This window comes from Pelophylax lessonae, assembly GCF_965119305.1.
Source record: "Pelophylax lessonae genome assembly, chromosome: 5".
Classification (NCBI taxonomy): domain Eukaryota; kingdom Metazoa; phylum Chordata; class Amphibia; order Anura; family Ranidae; genus Pelophylax; species Pelophylax lessonae.
Window position 1 is genome coordinate 50,839,608 of NC_138772.1, and position 27,362 is coordinate 50,866,969.

General features: G+C 44.4%; 1 protein-coding gene across 1 annotated transcript in view; it reads left to right on the plus strand.

Moving 5' to 3' along the window:
* Positions 1-15,793: 15,793 nt before the first annotated feature.
* The window catches only part of LOC309555570 (actinia tenebrosa protease inhibitors-like), a gene marked incomplete at its 3' end in the record, with an annotated part of 83,351 nt that continues 71,782 nt past the window's right edge, over positions 15,794-27,362 (plus strand). Inside the window, exons 1-4 of the mRNA XM_082257630.1 lie at positions 15,794-15,910; positions 18,457-18,642; positions 18,727-18,888; positions 19,060-19,227. Coding sequence (XP_082113756.1) covers positions 15,832-15,910; positions 18,457-18,642; positions 18,727-18,888; positions 19,060-19,227 — 595 coding nt within the window. The 5' untranslated portion in view covers positions 15,794-15,831. The remainder of the gene's footprint in view (positions 15,911-18,456; positions 18,643-18,726; positions 18,889-19,059; positions 19,228-27,362) is intronic.

Genomic DNA, 27,362 nt, shown 5'->3' on the forward strand with positions numbered 1-27,362 from the left:
CTAGTGTGGTTGTGTACGTGTGATATACATACACTTTTTTTGGATCATATTTTCTATTCCGCTATTTAATCAAAAACCTTTGGGGATCAGTTAAATTGGGGGATAGTCTGTGTTGGTACGTGTGAGAGAGATCCACCTTTCCAAGTTTTTGGGGTTCATCTCATACTTCTGAAGATTTGAGGGTGCTGCCTGTTCCATACCCCCCCTACTCCTCATCTAGCCTTTTAGGGGTACAAACAATAGTAATTGGGGCCTAGTGTGGTTGTGTACGTGTGATATACATACACTTTTTTTGGATCATATTTTCTATTCCGCTATTTAATCAAAAACCTTTGGGGATCAGTTAAATTGGGGGATAGTCTGTGTTGGTACGTGTGAGAGAGATCCACCTTTCCAAGTTGTTGGGGTTCATCTCATACTTCTGAAGGTTTGAGGGTGCTGCCTGTTCCATACTCCCCCTACTCCTCATCTAGCCTTTTAGGGGTACAAACAATAGTAATTGGGGCCTAGTGTGGTTGTGTACGTGTGATATACATACACTTTTTTTGGATCATATTTTCTATTCCGCTATTTAATCAAAAACCTTTGGGGATCAGTTAAATTGGGGGATAGTCTGTGTTGGTACGTGTGAGAGAGATCCACCTTTCCAAGTTGTTGGGGTTCATCTCATACTTCTGAAGGTTTGAGGGTGCTGCCTGTTCCATACTCCCCCTACTCCTAGCCTTTTAGGGGTACAAACAATAGTAATTGGGGCCTAGTGTGGTTGTGTACGTGTGATATACATACACTTTTTTTGGATCATATTTTCTATTCCGCTATTTAATCAAAAACCTTTGGGGATCAGTTAAATTGGGGGATAGTCTGTGTTGTTACGTGTGAGAGAGATCCACCTTTCCAAGTTGTTGGGGTTCATCTCATACTTCTGAAGGTTTGAGGGTGCTGCCTGTTCCATACCCCCCCTACTCCTCATCTAGCCTTTTAGGGGTACAAACAATAGTAATTGGGGCCTAGTGTGGTTGTGTACGTGTGATATACATACACTTTTTTTGGATCATATTTTCTATTCCGCTATTTAATCAAAAACCTTTGGGGATCAGTTAAATTGGGGGATAGTCTGTGTTGGTACGTGTGAGAGAGATCCACCTTTCCAAGTTGTTGGGGTTCATCTCATACTTCTGAAGGTTTGAGGGTGCTGCCTGTTCCATACCCCCCCTACTCCTCATCTAGCCTTTTAGGGGTACAAACAATAGTAATTGGGGCCTAGTGTGGTTGTGTACGTGTGATATACATACACTTTTTTTGGATCATATTTTCTATTCCGCTATTTAATCAAAAACCTTTGGGGATCAGTTAAATTGGGGGATAGTCTGTGTTGGTACGTGTGAGAGAGATCCACCTTTCCAAGTTGTTGGGGTTCATCTCATACTTCTGAAGGTTTGAGGGTGCTGCCTGTTCCATACCCCCCCTACTCCTCATCTAGCCTTTTAGGGGTACAAACAATAGTAATTGGGGCCTAGTGTGGTTGTGTACGTGTGATATACATACACTTTTTTTGGATCATATTTTCTATTCCGCTATTTAATCAAAAACCTTTGGGGATCAGTTAAATTGGGGGATAGTCTGTGTTGGTACGTGTGAGAGAGATCCACCTTTCCATGTTGTTGGGGTTCATCTCATACTTCTGAAGGTTTGAGGGTGCTGCCTGTTCCATACTCCCCCTACTCCTCATCTAGCCTTTTAGGGGTACAAACAATAGTAATTGGGGCCCAGTGTGGTTGTGTACGTGTGATATACATACACTTTTTTTGGATCATATTTTCTATTCCGCTATTTAATCAAAAACCTTTGGGGATCAGTTAAATTGGGGGATAGTCTGTGTTGGTACGTGTGAGAGAGATCCACCTTTCCAAGTTGTTGGGGTTCATCTCATACTTCTGAAGGTTTGAGGGTGCTGCCTGTTCCATACTCCCCCTACTCCTCATCTAGCCTTTTAGGGGTACAAACAATAGTAATTGGGGCCTAGTGTGGTTGTGTACGTGTGATATACATACACTTTTTTTGGATCATATTTTCTATTCCGCTATTTAATCAAAAACCTTTGGGGATCAGTTAAATTGGGGGATAGTCTGTGTTGGTACGTGTGAGAGAGATCCACCTTTCCAAGTTTTTGGGGTTCATCTCATACTTCTGAAGATTTGAGGGTGCTGCCTGTTCCATACCCCCCCTACTCCTCATCTAGCCTTTTAGGGGTACAAACAATAGTAATTGGGGCCTAGTGTGGTTGTGTACGTGTGATATACATACACTTTTTTTGGATCATATTTTCTATTCCGCTATTTAATCAAAAACCTTTGGGGATCAGTTAAATTGGGGGATAGTCTGTGTTGGTACGTGTGAGAGAGATCCACCTTTCCAAGTTGTTGGGGTTCATCTCATACTTCTGAAGGTTTGAGGGTGCTGCCTGTTCCATACTCCCCCTACTCCTCATCTAGCCTTTTAGGGGTACAAACAATAGTAATTGGGGCCTAGTGTGGTTGTGTACGTGTGATATACATACACTTTTTTTGGATCATATTTTCTATTCCGCTATTTAATCAAAAACCTTTGGGGATCAGTTAAATTGGGGGATAGTCTGTGTTGGTACGTGTGAGAGAGATCCACCTTTCCAAGTTGTTGGGGTTCATCTCATACTTCTGAAGGTTTGAGGGTGCTGCCTGTTCCATACCCCCCCTACTCCTCATCTAGCCTTTTAGGGGTACAAACAATAGTAATTGGGGCCTAGTGTGGTTGTGTACGTGTGATATACATACACTTTTTTTGGATCATATTTTCTATTCCGCTATTTAATCAAAAACCTTTGGGGATCAGTTAAATTGGGGGATAGTCTGTGTTGGTACGTGTGAGAGAGATCCACCTTTCCAAGTTGTTGGGGTTCATCTCATACTTCTGAAGGTTTGAGGGTGCTGCCTGTTCCATACTCCCCCTACTCCTCATCTAGCCTTTTAGGGGTACAAACAATAGTAATTGGGGCCCAGTGTGGTTGTGTACGTGTGATATACATACACTTTTTTTGGATCATATTTTCTATTCCGCTATTTAATCAAAAACCTTTGGGGATCAGTTAAATTGGGGGATAGTCTGTGTTGGTACGTGTGAGAGAGATCCACCTTTCCAAGTTGTTGGGGTTCATCTCATACTTCTGAAGGTTTGAGGGTGCTGCCTGTTCCATACTCCCCCTACTCCTCATCTAGCCTTTTAGGGGTACAAACAATAGTAATTGGGGCCTAGTGTGGTTGTGTACGTGTGATATACATACACTTTTTTTGGATCATATTTTCTATTCCGCTATTTAATCAAAAACCTTTGGGGATCAGTTAAATTGGGGGATAGTCTGTGTTGGTACGTGTGAGAGAGATCCACCTTTCCAAGTTTTTGGGGTTCATCTCATACTTCTGAAGATTTGAGGGTGCTGCCTGTTCCATACCCCCCCTACTCCTCATCTAGCCTTTTAGGGGTACAAACAATAGTAATTGGGGCCTAGTGTGGTTGTGTACGTGTGATATACATACACTTTTTTTGGATCATATTTTCTATTCCGCTATTTAATCAAAAACCTTTGGGGATCAGTTAAATTGGGGGATAGTCTGTGTTGGTACGTGTGAGAGAGATCCACCTTTCCAAGTTGTTGGGGTTCATCTCATACTTCTGAAGGTTTGAGGGTGCTGCCTGTTCCATACTCCCCCTACTCCTCATCTAGCCTTTTAGGGGTACAAACAATAGTAATTGGGGCCTAGTGTGGTTGTGTACGTGTGATATACATACACTTTTTTTGGATCATATTTTCTATTCCGCTATTTAATCAAAAACCTTTGGGGATCAGTTAAATTGGGGGATAGTCTGTGTTGGTACGTGTGAGAGAGATCCACCTTTCCAAGTTGTTGGGGTTCATCTCATACTTCTGAAGGTTTGAGGGTGCTGCCTGTTCCATACTCCCCCTACTCCTAGCCTTTTAGGGGTACAAACAATAGTAATTGGGGCCTAGTGTGGTTGTGTACGTGTGATATACATACACTTTTTTTGGATCATATTTTCTATTCCGCTATTTAATCAAAAACCTTTGGGGATCAGTTAAATTGGGGGATAGTCTGTGTTGGTACGTGTGAGAGAGATCCACCTTTCCAAGTTGTTGGGGTTCATCTCATACTTCTGAAGGTTTGAGGGTGCTGCCTGTTCCATACCCCCCCTACTCCTCATCTAGCCTTTTAGGGGTACAAACAATAGTAATTGGGGCCTAGTGTGGTTGTGTACGTGTGATATACATACACTTTTTTTGGATCATATTTTCTATTCCGCTATTTAATCAAAAACCTTTGGGGATCAGTTAAATTGGGGGATAGTCTGTGTTGGTACGTGTGAGAGAGATCCACCTTTCCAAGTTGTTGGGGTTCATCTCATACTTCTGAAGGTTTGAGGGTGCTGCCTGTTCCATACTCCCCCTACTCCTCATCTAGCCTTTTAGGGGTACAAACAATAGTAATTGGGGCCCAGTGTGGTTGTGTACGTGTGATATACATACACTTTTTTTGGATCATATTTTCTATTCCGCTATTTAATCAAAAACCTTTGGGGATCAGTTAAATTGGGGGATAGTCTGTGTTGGTACGTGTGAGAGAGATCCACCTTTCCAAGTTGTTGGGGTTCATCTCATACTTCTGAAGGTTTGAGGGTGCTGCCTGTTCCATACCCCCCCTACTCCTCATCTAGCCTTTTAGGGGTACAAACAATAGTAATTGGGGCCTAGTGTGGTTGTGTACGTGTGATATACATACACTTTTTTTGGATCATATTTTCTATTCCGCTATTTAATCAAAAACCTTTGGGGATCAGTTAAATTGGGGGATAGTCTGTGTTGGTACGTGTGAGAGAGATCCACCTTTCCAAGTTTTTGGGGTTCATCTCATACTTCTGAAGATTTGAGGGTGCTGCCTGTTCCATACTCCTCCTCCTACTGCTCAACCATCCTTTTAGGGGTACAAACAATAGTAGTTGGGGCCTAGTGTGGTGGTGTACGTGCGAGATACATACACTTTCTTTTTGATCATATTTTCTATTCCGCTATTCAATTAAAACCTTTGGGGATCAATTCAATTGCGAGATAGTCTGTGTCGGTACGTGTGAGATCCACCTTTCCAAGTTGTTGGTGTTCATCTCATACTTCTGAAGATTTGAGGGTGCTGCCTGTTCCATACTCCTGCTCCTACTGCTCAACCATCCTTTTAGGGGTACAAACAATAGTAATTGGGGCCTAGTGTGGTTGTGTACGTGCGAGATACATACACTTTTTTTGATCATATTTCCTATTCCGCTATTCAATAAAAACCTTTGAGGATCAATTGAATTGCGGGATAGTCTGTGTCGGTACGTGTGAGATCCACCTTTCCAAGTTTTTGGGGTTCATCTCATACTTCTGAAGATTTGAGGGTGCTGCCTGTTCCATACTCCTCCTCCTACTCCTCATCCATCCTTTTAGGGGTACAAACAATAGTAATTGGGGCCTAGTGTGGTTGTGTACGTGCGAGATACATACACTTTTTTTGATCATATTTCCTATTCCGCTATTCAATAAAAACCTTTGAGGATCAATTGAATTGCGGGATAGTCTGTGTCGGTACGTGTGAGATCCACCTTTCCAAGTTTTTGGGGTTCATCTCATACTTCTGAAGATTTGAGGGTGCTGTCTGTTCCATACTCCTCCTACTCCTCATCCATCCTTTTAGGGGTAGAAACAATAGTAATTGGGGCCTAGTGTGGTTTTGTACGTGCGAGATACATACACTTTTTTGGATCATATTTCCTATTCCGCTATTCAATAAAAACCTTTCTAGGGCAAGATCTTAAATTACAGAAATATGAGGAGACCGTCAAATAAGGGCCGTGACCTGGGTCGTGGTGCTGCTGGTAGAGCTCCTGTTGCAAGGAGAGGACGTGGTCGATCTGTGCCAGCTACACGCACAAGTGAAACACCTTCCTCAAGTGTGAGTAGGCGACAGAACCTGCATCAGTATTTGGTAGGGCATCAAACGCCCCTAGAAGTGATGAGGCCAGAACAAGTTGAGGCGATAGTAGATTGGTTTGCTGCTGACAGTGCCTCCAGTTCCTTCACATTGTCTCCCACCCAGTCTACTGCAGAAAGGTCAGAGTTGGCACCTGCAGCCAATGTCCAACCGTCTTTCACCTCACCCCCTTGCAAATCAGGCCAGCAGTCTGAGCCCCAAGCCATACAGCAGTCTCTTATTCTTTTTGAGGACTCTGTCAGCAGGGTTTCCCAGGGCCATCCACCTAGCCCTGCCCCAGAAGTGGAAGAGATTGAGTGCAGCGATGCCCAACCACTTATTTCTCAAGATGAGTACATGCAAGGATCATCGCAGCACGTCTCCGATGATGACGAAACGCAGGTGCCAACTGCTGCGGCGTTCAGCATTGTGGAGACCGACAAGGAGGGCAGGGGTGAAGACTGGGTGGAAGATGATGTGGAGGACGATGAGGTCCTCGACCCCACATGGAATGAACGTCATGCAGGTGACCTGAGTAGTTTGGAGGAAGAGGCGGTGGTCGCACAGAGCCACCAGCACAGCAGAAGAGGGAGCAGGGTGCAGAAGCGGAGCGGCCGTGCCCTAGACACTACGCCCGCTACTGCCCAACGCAGCAAGGGAACGAGCGCACCAAAGTCAGCTCAAAGGAGTTCTCTAGCGTGGAAGTTCTTTAGAAAATGTGCTGATGACAGGACACGAGTGGTTTGCACCCTGTGCAATCAGAGCTTGAAGCGAGGCATAAACCTTCTCAACCTGAGCACAACCTGCATGATCAGGCATCTAAGTGCAAAGCACGAGCTGCAGTGGAGTACACACCTTCAAAACCAAGAAACGTCTCTGGCTCATCCTGCTTCCTCTTCTGCTGCAGTCTCGGCCGCTCCAGCCACATCTGTAGTGATACCGGCACCTGCCACCCCGCAAACAGACGATCTGTCAGCAACACCACCACCTGGGTCACCAACAACCATCTCCACAATGTCCCGTGGAAGCGTTCAGCTTTCCATCTCCCAAACACTTGAGAGGAAGAGGAAGTACCCCCCTACCCACCCGCGATCCCTGGCCCTGAATGCCAGCATTTCAAAATTATTGGCCTTTGAAATGCTGTCATTCCGTCTGGTGGAGACGCACAGTTTTAAAAACCTTATGTCGGTGGCTGTCCCACAGTACGTCGTGCCCAGCCGCCACTACTTTTCCAGGCAAGCCATCCCTTCCCTGCACAACCAAGTGGGGGAAAATATCAGGTGTGCACTGCGCAACGCCATCTGTGCCAAGGTCCACCTAACTACGGATACGTGGACCAGTAAGCACGGTCAGGGGCGTTATATCTCCCTAACGGCACACTGGGTAAATGCAGTGGCGGATGGGCCTGAGGCGGATAGCAATTTGGCGCATGTCCTTCCACCACCGAGGATTGCAGGGCGCTTCAGTTTGCCTCCTGTTCCTAACTCCTCCTACTCCGCTTCCTCATCCTCTACCGCCTCCTCATCCGGACAGCGTAACACCTTCACCACCAACTTCAGCACGGCCAGGGGTAAACGACAGCAGGCAGTTTTACAACTTGCCTGTTTGGGGGACAAACCACACACCGCGCAGGAGTTGTGGAGGAGCATGGAACAGCAGACAAATGAGTGGTTGCTGCCAGCGAGCCTCAAGCCCGGCCTGGTGGTGTGCGATAACGGGCGAAATCTCATAGTAGCTCTGGGCCTAGCCGGTTTGACGCACATCCCTTGCCTGGCGCATGTGCTGAATTTGGTGGTGCAGAGGTTCCTTAAAAACTACCCCGATATGTCAGAGCTGCTGCAGAAAGTGCGGGCCGTTTGTGCGCACTTTCGGCGTTCTCACCCTGCTGCTGCTCGCCTGGCAGCGCTGCAGCGTAACTTCGGCCTTCCCGCTCACCGCCTCATATGTGACGTGCCCACAAGGTGGAACTCCACCTTGCACATGCTGGAAAGACTGTGCGAGCAGCAGCAGGCCATAGTGGAGTTTCAGCTGCAGCACGCACGCGTGAGTCGCTCTGCGGAACAGCACCACTTCACCACCAATAACTGGGCCTCCATGCGAGACCTGTGTGCCTTGTTGCGCTGTTTTGAGTACTCCACCAACATGGCCAGTGGCAATGACGCCGTTCTCAGCTTAACTATCCCACTTCTATGCCTCCTTGAAAAAACAATTCGGGCGATGATGGAAGAGGATGTGGCACAGGATGAGGAGGAGGATGAAGAGGTAACATTTCCAAGGCTTTCAGGGCAGTCATTCGCAAGGGGCTCCGAGGGTGGGTTCCTGCACACGCAAACGCCAGGGACGCAATTGTCCAGCAGGGGCACAGTTCTGGAGGATGAGGAGGATGAGGAGGAGGAGGAGCTGGAGGAGGAGATGGAACCATGTTCACAGCAGGGTGGCACCCAGGCCAGCTCATGGCCATCACTGGTGCGTGGCTGGGGGGATACAGAGGACACGGACGATACACCTCCCACAGAGGACAGCCTTTCGTCGCCTCTGGGCAGCCTGGCACACATGAGCGATTACATGCTGCAGTGTCTCCACAACGACCGCCGAGTTGCCCACATTCTAACTTGTGCTGATTACTGGGTGGCCACGCTGCTGGATCCCCGTTACAAGGACAACGTACCGTCCTTAATTCACTCACTGGAGCGCGATCGCAAGATGCGCGAGTACAAGCGCACGCTGGTAGACGCCATGCTGCTGGCATTCCCATCTGACAGCGGGGCCACAGTGGAAGCACAAGGCAGAGGAGGAGGAGGAGGAGGTCGCCAACGCAACCAGGGCACCGCCAGCACCTCAGAAGGCAGGGTTAGCATGGCCGAAATGTGGAAAAGCTTTGTCAGCACGCCACAACAAACAGCAGCACCAGCAGCTCAGATGGAACGTCTTAGCAGGAGGCAGCATTTTACCAACATGGTGGAGCAGTATGTGTGCACACGCCTACATGTAGTGAATGACGGGTCTGCCCCCTTCAACTTCTGGGTCTCCAAATTGGGCACATGGCCTGAGCTTGCCCTTTACGCCTTGGAGGTGCTGGCGTGCCCTGCAGCCAGTGTATTATCTGAACGGGTATTTAGCACGGCTGGGGGCGTTATAACAGACAAGCGCAGCCGCCTGTCCAGAGACAATGTGGACAAGCTCACGTTCATTAAAATGAACCAGGCATGGATCCCACGGGACTTTTCCGTACCTTATGCAGAATAGCAATGGATACCGACCTTACCCACCCATTGTTCCATTTTTGCTCTTTCTCACTCTTTTGGGGTGTACCCTCATTTAAAATTTTTGAAAAGAAGCAGTGTTGGCTACCTCGTCCTCCTCCTCAGGGCCAGATTAATGTAGGGGCTATTGGAGCTGCAGCTCCAGGCCCCTACCTTTTATATAGGCCCCGGGTTGGCCATATTCACTGTTACCGCTCTTCTGTCACTTGTAAACACAGAAGTCTGGCTTCTATGCTCGCTTCCCCAGGCAGCACCCTCAGAACCTCCCCACACAGCGTGAAGGCCGGACAAGGAGGGACAGTTGGCGATGCATGGATGTGTTTATGGGCTTCAGAGACAGCATCCCATGTTGAATTAGGCATGCATGGCTGCACCCTTCCTCCTCTGGGTGCATGGCAAGGCACGGCCCTTAAGGCCCTTCAAAATCCTCAGCACCAAGCCCATGATGCTGTTAATCCGGCCCTGGTCCTCCTCCACCGCCGCTTCCACCTACACCGCCCATAGGTGTGCGCAGCCTATTGCATTAAGGTGTGCACCCCAAAGTTGAAATACACATGCATGTGTTTGCCAGCAGGGAGAGTAATGTATCGGGGCCATGTACCTGTAGGCAAGGAGAAATAGAGCAGAGCAGGTCCCAGGGAGATCTTTCCCATCTCCTCACTGGCAATGCTATGTGCCCTAGGTGATTAGGGTGTGCCCAGGCACACCCAGCACACCCTGTGCGCACGCCTATGTCACCGCCACATCCACCACCACCTCAACCTCCCTCCTACTCCATATGGGCCTCGTCCTTCAGAGATGAAGAAGAACATTGTTTTATTTTTCTGTTTTTTTTTGTTGTTTTAAGTTATTTCCCTATCCACATTTGTTTGCAGAGCACTTGCCATGCTCTTAATTACGTTTTGCTGCCATTTGCAGCACTCTAGCCCTTTCCTTTGGTGTTTTAGAGCCATTTTAGTGCCTTAAAGTTCGGGTCCCCATTGACTTCAATGGGGTTCGGTGTCCGGGAAAAGTTCGGTAAAAGTCCGGGACACGGACCCGGACTTTTTTTTAAAGTTCGGCCGAACCCGTCGAACACGGACATCTAGGTGTCCGCTCAACCCTACATATGACTTATTAAATCTTTTCATATTGACTTATTTAGAACTATTAATGGAATAGTACTTGCCAGGACTATATAGGACTGGATCTTTCCAGGAATAGGGAGCTGCAAAGTATTCTTGGCATACTCTCTTCAGTCTCTCCATACCTTCAATTATTCTCCATCACTACTGTAGATAAGGTAAATACTGTTCTCTATGTAACTCACACATGTATGAGATGTATGGCACTATGCAATGATCCAAACATGATTACTCATCTAACATACGACTTTTATTACCTTTAACCAGCATTCATATATACACCAGCAGCCTTTTCTGCTGTGAGGGACCTTTGTGGAAATATTCAGGGTCACTGGGCCAGCCCGGTCTGCACCTTCCCCCCTTTTCCTTTTCCCTCCTTTTCCCTCACCTCTTCCTGCCATCTCATCTGAGCCTCGTTGGGGCAACACTTCAACTTGTTCTACAACACCACACGATTAGAACTCCCTTGTCACCCCAGGTTGATAGGTACCATGTGTACATCAATATATGGCACTCATGTGTAACGTGTGATCTCGGTAACGGTGAGTACACAGCAGAGGTCCTGTCTACAACCCGCAAAAGAGTTAATAATGAAGTGGTGCCAAACACTGTTAGTGAAAGTTTCAGATGGCACAAAGGTAAATAGACATATTTACACAATTGTAAATGTAGAGATTACAGTCACCGAGCACTGACCCAAATGTTCACTTATCTAATGAAGGACAGGTCAGCTTTTGGGAGAATGTCATGTGCCAGTGGAGTTGGTGTATTGTGAAATGGCTGTGGAAGACAATCACACCACCGTGTGTGATTTCTCTGCAGACATTGTAATGCTGAACACTGAAAAGCACTGACAGTAGTGCTAATATTTCTGACAATGATAAAAATGACAATGCATTGATGATTTTTAATGGTTTGGTTGCCATGGTTGACATTGAAAATAATGTTAGACCTGATAGTCCATTTGGCATGGTTGCAGTTATTCCCAATAAATGAGATGGGTGATTGCTTAACAGACACAGCACAGATGAACAGTGCAGTAGAAGTATGCCCCCTATAGGTTTTCAGTAGAAGTATGCCTCCTATTGGTTCCGTAGGGTAATTTTGAGAAAGGATTTTCTGAGGTCTGGGAAACCCCTAAAGTGTGAAAGTGAACCGAGTAAACATAGGGCTGAAAGAATTCCAGATAAAAAAGCCCACACTTATTACTCAAAAATGTGACCCCTTCACAGTTAAATAAAGGAAAAATGGTTGGTGTACAGCAGGTGCAGGTGGACAATTCATTTTTCCAAGGGGCCGCATGAGAAGCTGGGACTGTTGTGGAGGGCCATACTTAATTCTGCTCAATATTATTTTGGACCTAGGAAGGTCCATAAGTACAGTACGTAAACAAATAAAAAGCAAAACCTTGGCACATAAAATAGGTCTCTTTCAGATGGGTGGTCAGAAAATGGATGGTTGAGCCTCAGTTTTACTGCCCCCCCCCCCCCGCCACACACCCAAGCTTTAAAATAACAGCTGGATGGGGCTGTTCACATGCAGCTGCATTTCTTCAACTTTGGCCTCAGAGTGTGACAAACGGCACCATTCTCAAACTCGCTCATTGAGTTCAATAGAGCTGTGGTGCAATAGAGTTGCATTATAGGGTTAAATAAGGTGGTAAGGAGGAAATAAAACACCTCATCACTGCCTGTCAAATGCCCTTTGAAAAGCACTGTACCTGGAAATAGAGAGTGTGAGATAGGTACAACAGGAATTTCTGCAAATTCTGAAGAACAGGTGCATGGCTTCTGGAGATTGCAGCATAAAGGCGTAAACACAGGAAGAACTCGGATAGGTAGCAGGGTGGTGGGAGATGGGAGAGCATTGGGACATCTCTTAGGCATCGATCTTCCACCAGAACCAAGACTCCTCACTGTACCAGTCAGGTCCTCATACTCTCTTCTTCCAGTTCTTGCATCTGTTCACATCTGTCATCATGCCTGTGAGCTTCCTCAGTTAGTGAGAAGTAAAGTCCAGTGTATGTGCTTGTAAAGCTATTGTGAAAAGAAATCAACATGCCCCTTTTACCAATTTGGGAATCTACGGACCAGAGAATTCTCAACCACCTATGTAACCAGGGGGACAGCCAGTTAGGGAAAGACCATCAGTGCAATACAAGAGAAAAGCAAACAATTCAGCCCCCTAAAAGACTGACTTATAATACTTTAAAAGAAAGGTCTGACAAAGCCATTGTAACCACTGAAAGGATTCACAAAATGCCAACGCTTCCCCCTACAGATTTAGTAGAGGGTGACTCAGACTCAACCCCTTTGCACATCTAGGTGGGCCATCTCAATATTGAAAGATAACCCACTCCTCCCCCCCCCCCAAGCAGCGGCACTGGACCAAACGGAGGAGGGAGGAGGATCATAAGTCCTGCAGTTCCCTTAGGAGTGCAGCTCAGAGGAAACAAGTGGGGCTTGGACTACAGCCACCTCAAGCCCTCCATAAGAGATGATGAGGAGTGAAGACATTTCCCTAGCAACTCACTAGAGATCCAGGGAGAGTAGCGTGAGACAAAAGAGCATAAGGACCTGCTACAGCCTATGAAGCCACTGCCAGGATACAGACTGTACTGTGCTGAAGACCGGAATCACCCCAGGCAACCCAGAAGTTAATGGACATCTGCTGCTGTGTTGTTGGGTCTGGTGAGAGGGCCTCACCAGACCCAACAAGACAAGTATATATCCTGGCAGCAAGTTAGGATGCTTTCTCCCCACAATATTCTCTGCACAAGGCCCTGTGGTGGAAATTGGCAAAGTGAAGGCACATAGAGTGGTATTTTGAATACATAAATTAGGAATCCTGAATAGGTTGAGCCGGGACCGTTATTAGAAATCAAGGGGCCCTAGAGGAGATGAAGGGGGATTGTCAATCACTCTCTGTTTCTCTTGTGTTTATCACTCCCCTTGGGCATACTTACACTTGTTCATACTAGACGACTGTTGGGGCTTGGCATGCCCGGAGTGGGTCTCTCCTTCACAGTACTCCGGCCATATGAAGATGCCGGGTGAGGGCGTGGCCTCTTCGGGGGCCGGGCTCCCTATAGAAATTTTCCCTGACTCTTTTGGGCGATGCATTTTACTATGTGGTCTTATGTACTACGATTACTGGTATTCACTAGAGCTGTTTGATTTTTGCCTGTGATTTTGTATATGAACCGTTACCATTGCTTTTGCCTGATGTGTATGCCTTTTCCTTTTCCTAATAAACATTGAATTTATAAAAAAAAAAGAAATCAAGGGGCCCTGTACAGCCTACTTGACAGGGACCCCTCTACCTGACAGGACCAGAACATGAGCCCAACTGCCCCTCCCTCTAGCCTGCCAACAGTGTGCGTTGTGGAGGTATTTAAAAATTGTACAGAGCACCTGGGTCAAAAGTATGTAACATACAGAGTGCAGGTACCAGGTTTATATAATGTACAAAATGCAGGTGTCAGGAGTATGTAATGTACATAGTTCCCGGGTTAGGAGTGGGTAACGTACATAGTTCAGGGGTTAGGAATGGGTAATGCATAGGGTGATGGGGTTAGGTGTGTTATGTACATAATCCAGGGGTCAGGTGTGGGTAATGTACAGAATGCAGAGGTCAGAGTGGGTAATGCACATTAGTGAAGGGATCAGGAGGGTTCCCATCAAAGTCCCCCCCTTTACAACAGTGTTCCCATCAGAGCCCCCCCTTACATCAGGGTCCCCATCAGAGTCGCCCTTTACATCACAGTCCCTCACACCACTATAATTCGAAGACCATGGATAGCATCCGCAGACCTTAATCCTCAACCAAGGCCCATTGAGGATATGCCACTGACCCTAACGGGGGACTGCATGAAATCTTGTAGTGGGTTAGATGTGACCTGCAGGTTGTAGGTTGGCGCTCCTGTTTTAAAGAATGCTGTTCTAGCATTTGAATTAGCACCTTAAAAGTCCCAATAACCAAGGAGTTTTTGTCTGTGTACTGTACAAGAGGGGATGTGGTGTGACCATACTAGGGAACCAGTTGTGGGTAAGTGCAGTGCGGTGTGGCTGCAGTAGACACACGGAGTCCGGTTGCAGAGAACAGACTATGTATTAATGCAGAAACCAGTAATTCACAATAAACCCAGAGTAAAGGCACCCGACTGGGAACACTCACGGCATATAACAGTAATGGGTAGCATAGCAGGTCTCAGATGTGCCGACATTGCCTGTCTCGAGGGACAGAATGCAGCCTGGCCGGTCTGAGCCCAAATGAGGAGATCTCCAGAAGAATGGTGTCACCCCATCCTTTTCCAGCTCATCTGGAACCTCTCCCTGCCACTAATCACTGTCCCTGTCAAATGGGTGGCCTGTCCTTACATTACCCACATGTGAAATGCACCTAAAGCCTGGGAGTCAGAGCCCTAAATAAGCTCTGCCTGGCCCAAGGTGGCTGCTAGAGCTAGCATCCAATCAGATAACTTTCCCAGTGACCTGGAAACCATAGAGGAACCATGTTCCTCCTGACTTCCTCTCTCCCTGCATTGCCGCTGTAGTTAATTGCCACCTGCAGTGGATAAAATAGACTGCACCTGCTACACAGTGATTGTTTATCATCGAATATTGTTAACTTGAGCTGTGAAATCCTCCATAACATGACATGGAGCTGGCTGTTTATTGGGAAATATTCTGGCAATATTTTATTCTTTCTACAGTGTAATCTTTGAATGGCAAAACATGATTGTGTTTGTGTGACCAACTTCAATCTGCCACCCAAGTTTTGAGACAAATTATTACAAGTAGGATGGATTTCACTCTCATACACCATTTGTCTTGAGGTTGGTTGTATCATACCTGTATAAATGTCTGTTCCCTAAGGGTAGCTTTATGATCCCTCTAAAAGTTTGCATGCTTGAAATGTTTGTCTTTATGTAAATTAAAATAAATGGTGGCTTTAAAACACTGATCTCATGTCTGTGACCAGCTTTGCACATTCTGATTGTAAATTGTAATAACTACATACTGTACATATTTCAAGACAGGTAAGCAGTTTCGTACCCCTCCTCCAAGAAAATGCCCAGATCTCCAAAGCTTTCACTATCCAAGCCAGTGAATGATAAACCTTTATCTTTTACTATTCATATTTTTTTTTTTGTTGCCATTAAGTTTTTACCTTTTTGCAAAGCAAATTCTGATGTTGACTGTGAAGAAAAATATTGGAGATGATCTCCCTCCACCAGAGGTGTGGAGACTACTCCCAGGGTTAGACCAATAGACCTGGCTGGTCTTGCTCTGGGTGTGGTCTCCTCTCTATATCTATCCCCCAGGAATCTGAAATCAGTCTGCAGAGTAACACCAACTCTTCATTGCCTTTGGTGGACAAGGCTTCAACATGACAATTACGTGTTCCCTTGCTGTGATTGCCATCAGTCTGTTGGTGGTTCAGTTAATCTCATTCTCTACAGCTCAAGGTAAGTCCTGCGGACAAAGCACTATGTGTATGTATAAAAAAAAAAATATATATATATATATATATATATATATATATATATATATATATATATATATACACACACAGTATATATAATGTAAAATTGGCTATGTTGTCTAAAAAAGAGGGGAGGATTGTGGCTCCATGGTCTCTTTTGATATAGAAACCTGGATCTTTGGCAGTTCTTTACAAAACATGTACTGGGGCTGGTTTCATTGGAAGTCCTCAGAAGCAGACTGGGATTTATTCCTAATCCTGTGAACCAGAGGTGGGGGACTTGAGTCACATGACTTGACTTAAGTCACCAGTTTGAGGACTTGAGGCTTGCTTGACTAAAATTATTAAAAGACTCGACTTGACTTTGACTTGGTATTCATGACTTGAGACTTGACTTTGACTTGAGACATATGACTCGAAATGACTTTACTTTTTTTATTATATATTTGCATTTTCTCAAGATGTGTTAAAGCAAAATTAATGTGCTCTGATTTTTAGGAACCTGGCTGTTTAACAATGAAAATACTTAATGTTTTTAGTGACTGTGGTGTTGAAACATGACCGGAAGAAGGATTTTGAGCTGTTTGGGCATTCAAAGTGTTTCTTTAATCACTTAAGCCCCCGAAAGATTTTACCCCCTTCCTGACCAGGCCCTATTTTGCGATTCGGCACTGCATGAATTTAACAGACAATTGTGCGGTTGTGCGACGCTGTACCCATATGAAATTGACGTCCTTTTTTCCCCACAAACAGAGCTTTCTTTTGGTGGTATTTGATCACCTGTGCGATTTTTACTTTTTGCGCTATAAACAAAAAAGAGCGTAAATTTTGAAAAAATAACAATATTTTTCAAATTTTTTTATATGAAATTCCCCCAAAAAAATGTAAAAATCAAAGTTTTTTTAACATTTTTTGCCAATTTGTTTACTGCTACATATGGTAAAAAAAATCGCAATAAGCGTATTTTGATTGGTTTGCGCAAAAGTTATTGCCTTTACTAACTAAGGGAAAGATTTTTGTCATTTTTGGTGTTTTTTTTTTTTTAACGAGTAATGGCGGCGATCTTCGATTTTTTTTTTTTTTTTGCGGGACTGCGACATTGCGGTGGACAGATCGGACCCTTGACTGACATTTTTGGACACTTTTTTGGGTACCAGTGACATTACTACAGTAGTCAATGCTATACATATTCACTGTTACTGTAAAAATGACACTGGCAGGGAAGGGGTTAACTTTATTGGTGATGCATGGGTTAAGTGTGTCCCTAGGGGTGTGCTTCTAACTGTAAAGGGGTGTGGCTAGTGATGTAACCATAGAGACATACAATCCTACATAGCAGGCTCGTATGATCTCTGCAGTTAGATCAGGGAGAATGACAGGCGGCTTTTATTTACATCAGCCGCCTGCCTTTCTCCCTCTCCAGCAGGTCCGCCGGTCACAGGCGCGCACACGTTAGGGAACGAGCGGGGGCGGGAGCACGCCTCCGGCGGTGAGCGCTCGCCCCCTAGAGGCTCACAGGCTAGCGACGTAGTCCTACGTCTCTTTGCCTGTACGGGGCTGACCGCCGCAGTAAATACTCGTGCGGTGGTCGGCAAGCGGTTAATATGCCAAGTAAAAAGCACTAAGCAGTTTTGTTAATGTTGAAAATAAAACAAAACCTTTCCTGACCACTGACTTTTAACTGATTTAAAGGAGAAAATTGGGGTAGATCAGTATTTTGACTTGATTTGTGACTTGACCAAAATAAATGACTTGACTTGCTTGACTTCTAGCAGGGACTCAACTTGACTTTTCGCCACTGTAACTTGGGACTTGCTTGAGACTTGAAGGTTAAGACTTGAGACTTGATTGTGACTTGCACATGTGTGACTTAAGCCTCGTACACACGCGTCGAAAATCGGCAGGGAATTTTCGTCCGACGATGCTTGTGATGCTTCCGACAACCGACTCCGACTTTTCGGCCGAAAAAAATCTGGTGTGCAGGCTATAAAATTTTTGTCTGCCGTCAAAACACGGCCGATTTTCATGCAGTCTGTACAGATTTCGACAGGGAAAAATCTAATGAGCAAGACTGGGCATGCTCAGTGAAGAAAGGACACAAAGAAAGCAAACCAACACATGACATCACTTCTGAAGTAGAATTTTGACGGGCGAGAAAATTTGTGTGCAGTCTAGGCACATTCCAACCAACAGACACCACTCTGGACAAAAGACGGACGATCGGTCGGCTGATAATCGTTGCGTGTGTACTAGGCTTTACTCCCATGTCTGCTGTGAACCATCTTTGTTTTTTTTTTCCTGAAGCTCTGCTGACTAATCGCAGCTGGGCTGTTTGGTTACTGCCTATGTGTTGTAAGCTCAAACAGAGATTTTCCAGGTGTTTCTTTGACCGGCTTTGGTTCCCAGATGTTACCTGGAACAAGAGAGCATTATCAGTGGTGACCATTCATTTTCACATTAAATGTAGTTCATATTACAGTACAGACTTGTGGATGGATACCACCTAGTATCCCTTTTTTTTTTTTTCAGGTGGAGTTTGTGACTTGGCTCCAGAAGTTGGTCCATGTAAGGCATACAAAGAGCGCTATTACTATGATAAAGAGACAGGTATTTGCCAGATATTTCGCTATGGCGGTTGTAAAGGAAATGCAAACAATTTCCAAAACAAAGAAGACTGCGAGAACACGTGTCTTCCATCCTCGAAGAAACGTTACAGTAAGGTTCCAACAGTCATCTTTATCACCAATTATCTCTTCCATTGCTATTTGATATTAAGATGTTGTTTCTTTCCAGTTCTAGTCTGTGACCAGCCTCTAGAACCCGGTCCATGTAAGGGGCACATACGGCGCTTTTACCATGATCAGGAGACGGGCACTTGCAAACCTTTCATCTATGGTGGTTGTGGTGGAAACGAAAACAATTTTGTTACTCAGGAATACTGCGAGGCTTGGTGCATACCAGGTCGTTTTCCTGCTTGTCATTGTACGTTTCTCAATATTGATTAATTAGTTATTCATTAGTGGTATTTCCAGCCCATCTGAAACTTTTCTGTAAAGTTACAATAGTCATGGTGTTATCATGTAATATATTTTTAATTGCTATTTGATATTGAGGCATTTTTTTTTTTCTCAGGTTCCAAGTGTGCCATGCCTCCAGAAGCCGGTCCATGTGAGGCATACATGCCACGCTATTACTATGATCAGGTGACAAATACTTGCAAGAAATTCATCTATGGCGGTTGTAAAGGAAATGGAAACAATTTTCTTACTAAGAAAGACTGCGAACGCGCCTGCAAACCAGGTAGTTTTATTGTGTGTCATCATTGTATGTTGCTTAATATGTAATCATTTCAGCTCAGTTAAAACCTGAATTGCACACTTTTTTTTTTTCAAAGTCCACCACATTGCAGCCTCTGGCACTATACTGGGATCACTGGAGTTCTGGGTAGTAGTGGGCATATAAACGCGACAATGTTTTACTGGACCTGAACTGAGAAAAGTATGTAAACAGCCACTGACCTCCTTCTGAAAATACTATTTGCCTGGCTGTCTGTGGCTTTAGTATAGTCTAGGCGGCCTACTGAATATCTACTAAAGAAGCCCAATGAGAGGGTGATGCACGTATAGGAGGAAGGAGCTGGACCCGAGACGTCAAGCTGCCGCTGCGGGCTGAGTGGAGTGGGGAGCTAGCAGACGAGTGATATATATGAATGCTCTTATTCTGTACATTTTGCAAGTATGTCTTTTTGATAAATGATTGAAATGGAGAGCACTATGTAGTTGCCTTTCTATTGCATGTGGTTTGCTGAGAAAGAGTCGTTTAAGGAGTGCTTAATCCCAGGAAGGAAAGAAGGAAGGAAACCATCCCAGGGGGGATCGCTTTGTTGCGTTGTATTGATTATAGCCCATAATACTCATCTATGAGGTGGTTCACTGAGAAAGAGTTGTTTTAAGGAGTGCTTAAACCCAGAAGGGAAGGAAGGAAACCATCCCAGGGGGAATCGCAGGATTTGTATTGAATAGAGGCGAGCCCATAATACTCATCTATGAGGTGAGCAGGTTTTTCACCTGGTGGTGGCATGCACTCTTTATTTAGTAAGAAGATTGGTGAATGAAGAGCACGGCGGTGGGTGACACTTACATATGGAATTTGTCTATGTGTTTTGATTTTGGATGCAAATGATTTTATTATTAATACATAATTAAAAAGGTACAGAGAGGCACAATACACAGCAGTGCTGCCCTATATGCAGGGCTGCTGTTAGAAATCGCGGGGCCCTGTACAGACTACCTGGCCGGGCCCCCCCAAGAAGATATTAAAGATATATTTAGCTAAAATTACAACAAAATTACTATTAGCAGACACAAATATAACAGAACTTGCATAATTCCTGCTAAATCTAAAAAAAAACTATGTTAAATAAAAAAGATGAGATGAGAAAAATATACAGGCTGGGCAGTTGGAGCTCCGGGATCAGAGAGACAGAGACAGAGAGAGAGAAACAAAGTTACAAATAAACTCCTGAGCAGAGATAAGTGCTGGGAGGGGGGCCACACAGGGATGGGGATTAGTGAGGAACAACTGTCTCTTTCTCAACAAATAAAAGCTGATAGCAGGGAGAGGAACAGATCAGATTCAGGTGCTGGAGGAAGATTTCTGTATTTGTTGTCCATCACTAATCCCCCTCTCTGTGTGGGCCCCCCTGTGTGCTCGGGACCCCTACAAGAGGGCTGGTGGTCCCCCCCTATCAGCGGCCCTGCCTATATGAGTCACTTTATTTGGTCTGGGTGGCTTTTCAGACCTCATGAGAGCGAGGCAACAAGCCGAAGCAGAGGCCTATGAGGGCAGCCTACATTTTCTCTGTGCAAATGTATGTATAGTGTAAAAAAAATCCTTATTCATTTGCATGTTTCCAAGGAGATGTCATGGCTAAATCTAGGAATTTTGGACAGTCTTTGTCCCTGTAAAGAGTGAACTATACCTCATTAACCACTTGCTGACTGCGCTATATCTGAATGATGGCTACAGCGTGGCCAGCCAGTTATGGGAGGGCATCATATTACATCTTCGTGTAATTGCGCCGGCTGCTAGCCCTCAGCGGTACACGGGCAGCGCGCTCTATGATCACTGTGTCATCTGGAGGACACAGCTGATCACAGATCGGGGTAAAGAGTCAATCAGTTTGTCTAAACACAAGCTGGTTATCGCCATTCCTTTCCTCAAGCTGACAGTGTGAGGAGAGGAGAGCTGATAACCAGCTTGTGTGATTATCGGTGTCCTGATTATCAGTGCAGTCCCACCAATGCCAGCTAGTGCTTCCAATCAGTGCTTCCTATCAGTGCCGTACATGCCGCCTATCAGTGCCACCTATCAGTGCCATCTATTAGTGCCCATCAGTGCTGCCTATCAGTGCCCATCAGCGCAGCCTCATTAGCGCACATTAGTAAAGTAGAAAAATGTTTTTTTTTTTTCAAAATGTTCTGTCTTTTTTTAAAATTATTTAACAAAAAAAAAAACCCAGTGGTGAATAAATACTACCAAAAGAAATCTCTATTTATGTGGAAAAAATTATAAAAATGTCATATGGGCACAGTGTTACATGACCGTGCAATTGTTATTCAAATTGTGACAGTGCTGAAAGCTGAAAATTGGCCTGGGCAGGAAGGGGGTAAAAGTGCCCGGTAGGCAAGTGGTAACATGCAAAGCAGGAAGGTGGGTTCTAAATGTATAACCATTTGTTCGGACAGACAGTGTTCAAATCTAGTTTACAGCTGATAAACTGTAAAAACAGTACGGACAGGGTTAAATATGGTAAAAATTACTAACATTATCCCCATCCTAAACATCACAAAGCACATGCAAGCAATTTAACCACTATAATACCGGACACTTTTTACCTCCTTCCTGCCCAGGTAAATTTTCAGGGCTGTCACAATATGAATGCCAATTACTTAGTCATGCAACACTGTACCCAAATGAAACTGTTATCGTTTTGTTGAGATAGATAGCACTTTGTTTTTGCAGTATGTAATCACCACTGTTTTTATTCTTTTGCTATATAAACAAAAAAATGCCAAACATTTAGACCCCATTCACACTAGTGGGACTTCGCCTGCAATTGATTAGCACAGGACCCGTTCTAATCGGAGCGACACAAGTCGCTCCTACTTAGAAAAAGGGTCCTGTACTACTTTGGGGCGACCTGGAGGCGACTTGCATTGACTTCAATTATATGAAGTCCGCGTGCACCGCAACTTCACAGGTCGCCCCAGCAAGTCGTGTCACCCCTGTTTGAATGGGCTCTTAAAAATTTTTTAAAAAAAACCTCACATTTGTTTTTTGTTTCTGTTTTGCAAATAAATAATCTTTCTTGTAAACAACTTTTTCTGCTACATTTCTTAGGTGAAAATAACCCAAACCCAAATAACCCAAATCAGAGTATATTATTTTGTATGTGTGAAAGCCCACAAACTATGGTATATACCTAAAAAAATTGATCAATCCTGATGTACTGACGGCCTATCTCATTTCTTGAGGCCATAAAATGCCATCACAGTATAAATACCCCCCAAATGAATACCTTTGGAAAGTAGACACCCTAGGGCATTTATTAAGAGGCATGGAGAGTTTTAAGTTGTAATGTTTTGTCACTTTTTTTTTTTTTTGGAAAATGAAGAAACTAAATAAAATTATTATTTTTATTTGAACATACTGTCACTAGAGAAGCACAGTGTCACCATATGACTGGTGTGGCAGTGATCAGGGATACTGACTAGAGATAGTATTTAAAAAAAAAACAAACATTTTTTAACTATTTTTTTTTCTTTCTTTATCATTTGTTTGCTACATACTGTGCCTGAGCAGTGCAGTGTTACCATGGTGACATTCACTAGACTGGGAAGCTTATCAGAATTTTTTTTTATTAACACTATGATTGTCTATAACAGTGATGGCCACTGTTATAAGCAATCATTTTTATTAATGGCATCCATTCATAGGCATTATGTACTACTGGGATAGCTATGATTAGCCACATATATCACACGGTACAGTGCACTGTGATTGGCCCTGTCTGAGACCAATCACAGATTGAAATGCATGGCGGGTCATAGTACCTGCCATGCATGTATGGGGCCGTGGCAAGACCAAAAAAAAATTGTGTGTGTAAAAAAATGTACTGTATAGAATATAAATATTGCTATTGGTCAAATTACAGATGACAGGATTGGTCAGTTAAAGCTAAAAGGCTATTGGTATTTAAAAAAAAAAAAAAAAAAATATATTTACTGTATTGATTGGAGGAATTTCAATCCTGGAAGTGACAGTTATTCCCTATATAAGGGAGTGAATTAACGGTTTAAAATCAGTGGACAGGAGAGGACCAAGAAGTTCGTCCCTCCCGCCCTCCCTATGTTCATAGTGTTATGAATGGGTGTGTTTTTTCTTGTATGGTGTCATACAAAGGGTGGTCTGAGTTTTTTGACTGGATCACAGTTATTGCTACGTTAATGTGTATGGTTAGTTCGAGCTTTGGGGCTGAACTAAAGTAATGTAGTTATTAAATATAGTTAATAAAGGGCCAGGGCCCATCATACCATTGCAAGTCCAGCATCGTTTTTGTCTTTATTTAATTATAAAGTAATATGTTTAAATTGTTCTGCATGCGGCACCATTCACAACAGCATACAATTATGGCTATGAATGAAAGCTGCTATTGTGCATAACTGTCATTGTCAATCATACTATGATTGGTCACAGCAATCACTTGATACCGGGGGAAGCCAGGTACACTGATCTGTCAAAACAGTGGGTGACAGATCGAGCCGTAGTGTAGGTGCTGGAGCGCACAGGAGGAGTGTGACTGGGGGGATGTTTATGAAGTCCTTTACGGAAACGGAGCTCCCACGCAGCTGTGATATTACTGTTGGTTAAGCAAATAAAAAGGTAACCGGCAATTTTTATATACTTTTATTTATGTTATGCTATGTTGATGGGAACATGTAACTAATATAAAATAGGGGTTATCCCAATTTGGCAGCAAAAGTGTCTAAATTAAACCTGAAAACAGTGACCTGTGCTATGCCCATGCGGGGAATACATTGGGGGTCACTTCCGTTTAGGGTGAAGCAAACCAGAATTAGCTTAGATTAATTACAATAACCCTTAATTACTTTTTAAAACTGATTTACCATGTTTTTTTTCTTATCAATACCATACCTGCAATGGACTTGACTATTATTTTGTAAATTTATGTTTTTTTCTTTTCTGACAGCTCAAGGAACCTCACCGATATGGGATTACTTGTGGATGGCATCTTTGGACGACCAGCATATGTTCTCTTAAGTGGAGAATGTTTGACATTGCAGAGCATTGGAATGTATTGCGTTCGTTCCAAAATATTGTAAGGTTGTATCTTGTTTGAGCTTTCTTGGGCATTTGTCATCCAAGGTTCATCCTTTAAATAAACATATTAACTCAGTCTAATTTGTTTGTCTATTATAATTTAAAGGGGTTGTAAAGGCAGAAGGTTTTTTTTTTCTATCTTAATGCATTCTATGCATTAAAGAGGAGTTCCGGTACAAATACTGTAGCTGCTGACTTTTAATATATAGACACTTACCTGTCCGCGATGTCAACACCGCAGCCGATTTTCGAATCCGCTGCCAGGTGCTGCTGCCGCCATTCTTTCTAAGGGAAACCGGCAATAAAGCCTTACGGCTTAACAGCTGGTTTCTTACTGTGCATGCGGGAAGCGCGCTGCACATTCTCATAGGTTTGGCAACGGAGGAAGGAGAAGGGGGATGGAACTTCTGAAGGACGGTGCCACAGCGCTGTCTCCCAGAAGTGGGGAAGGGTACCTGTCAAAAACAGATACCTGTAGCACCCCCCCCCCCCCACCCCACCAAAAGGTGCCAAATGTGGCACAGGAGGGGGGGAGGAAGCAAATGAGCGGAAGTTCCACTTTTGGGTGGAACTCCGCTTTAAGATAAAGAGCCTTCTGTGTGCAGCAGCCTCCCTAATATTTACCTGAGCCCCCTCTCTATCCAGCGATGTCCATGAGTGCCTCAGCCACCCGGGACTCTCTCTATATAATATAAACCAGAAAAGCAAAAAACTTTGACCAGCGCTTGTGCAATCAATGGTACCGGGTGGCTGCTGGCTCCAAACAGAGCTAGATGAGACTCTAATAAACAAGCATGGGAAGGGAGAAGAGAGCAGCGCCACCTCAGTGCAGATTAAAGGGTTGATTTATTGCATAAAAACAATTTAAAACTCACAGGAAGGAGTTAAAGGAAGGAAGGAGATAAAAAGCCAGCATAATAAAATGATCATCTGCCTAACTTCAGGGAGGACTTGGAGGTGGAGTGGAGCAGCTGCTGGTCCAGGCTGTGTCGGTGGTATCCGGCACTTCCTGGTTCCTGGGCTGTCTTTCAGCGCCCTACGTCACATCCGGTGGTGGCAGGGGGGTGCTCGCGTTTGGAGCATGCATGCCCCTTCCTCAAGCATTGCTAGGCTGCTGTGTGAAGGCAGAACTTAAATACAATGACGGAGATCAGAGAAGGTGTCTCCTGTCATTATAACGATGAACGGTAAACAGCTGGCTCTAACGCCGGAACGAGAAACCAGCTATAAACATACAGACAGAGCTGAACTGATGGGAGAAAACCTGGAATGTGTACTATTTGTAAATGGCATGAACTGGCAAATAGAATGGTAATATATCGAAGGTTGAAGTATGGGGGTGTGATATTATACCAAAAAGGAAAATGGAGACTAAGGACACTGAAAAGGCATTAATGAATATTAGAGGCAGCCCAAGGCCATACAGACAAATGTATATATACACACTTATACACGTCTGTGCTTCCACAAGAGTGTATCTATGGAGACATTATTCTGTATAAATTGTCTATACTAATATTTAACGTGTCTTAAAGGGAACAAGTCATATAGAATCCTGAGATGGCAGAAAAACATCAAGGGTTAAAGTATAAGATGTGTAAAAATGGCAGCAGATAATGCAGGTTAATATGTACATTTATATTTTATAACAGCAGATTTACTTTGAATTTCTTTGTTTAGACCCCCGGGCTTCAGGGAGTCCAAGTGATAAATCCAGTAGGGTTCACGGGTGCAGAGGCGTGTAAACCTCTCAGCTGGAGGAGATTTTTAGGTATGGATTCAATGACCCATACTCTTAGATCTACTGAGGACTGGTGATGACACTGGAAGAAATGTTTGGGGACACTTTGTTTATCAGACTCGGCTTCTACGAACCGTCTTTCCCAAATCTTTTACGCAGGGTGCGTATGGTTCGGCCTACGTAAAGAAGGCCGCATGGGCAGGACATGCAGTATACCACAAATTCTGAAGAGCAATTGTAGAAATCAGAGATGGTATATTTATGGCACTTAGTGTGGAAATCTTTTTGGCCATATGTGACATGCTTGCAAGTGAGGCAGAGTGCTTTTCAGCATTGAAACACACCTTTAATCACTTGCCGACTCCTGCACAACTATTTACGTTGGCAGTCAGCCCCTCACAGGCAAAGCGAGGTAGGGCTACGTCGCTAGCCGGTAAGGGTTTTTTGGAGCGAGCGCGCGCCGCCTGATGCGCGCTCCTGCTCGGTCACACCCCCCCCCCCACGCCCGCGCGTGTGCCCGGCAGACCTAATGTCCGCCGGGCACTCGCGATCGTCCGCAGTGTAAACAAAGCCGCCTGTCAGTCTCCTCTGTGTAAGAATGGTGATCAAACGGTTCTACTATGTAGGACCGTTGATCACTGTTCTTACACATCAAGCCACAGCCAATCACAGTTAGAAACACGCCCCTAGGACACACTTAACCCCTCCCTCTCAAATACAGTTAACTCCTTCACTGCCAGTGTCATTTTTACAGTAACAGTGCATATGTATAGCATATGTATAGCACTGGTTACTGTAGTAATGTCACTGGTAACCCCTCATAAATGTCAGTCAAGGGTCCGATCTGTCAGCTCCAATGTCGCAGTCCCACAAAAAAAAAAATCGCAGATCGCCGCCATTAGGCGTTAAAAAAAAAACCAACAAAAATGACAAAAATCTTTCCCTTTGTTAGTAAACGCAATAACTTTTGCGCAAACCAATCAAAATACGCTTTTTGCAATTTTTTTTTTTTACCAAACATATGGTAAAAAAAAATTGTCCTAAAATGTTAAAAATTTTTTGGATTTTTTACATTTTGGGGGGGGGCGAATTTCATATAAAAAAATGTGAAAAATATTGTTATTTTTGCGAAACTGACGCTATTTTTTTGTTTATAGCGCATGATCAAAAAATCGCACAGGTGATCAAATACCACCAAAAGAAAGCTCTGTTTGTGGGAAAGAAAGGACGCCAAATTCATTTAGGTACAGCGTCGCACGACCGTGCAATTGTCCGTTAAATTCACGCAGTG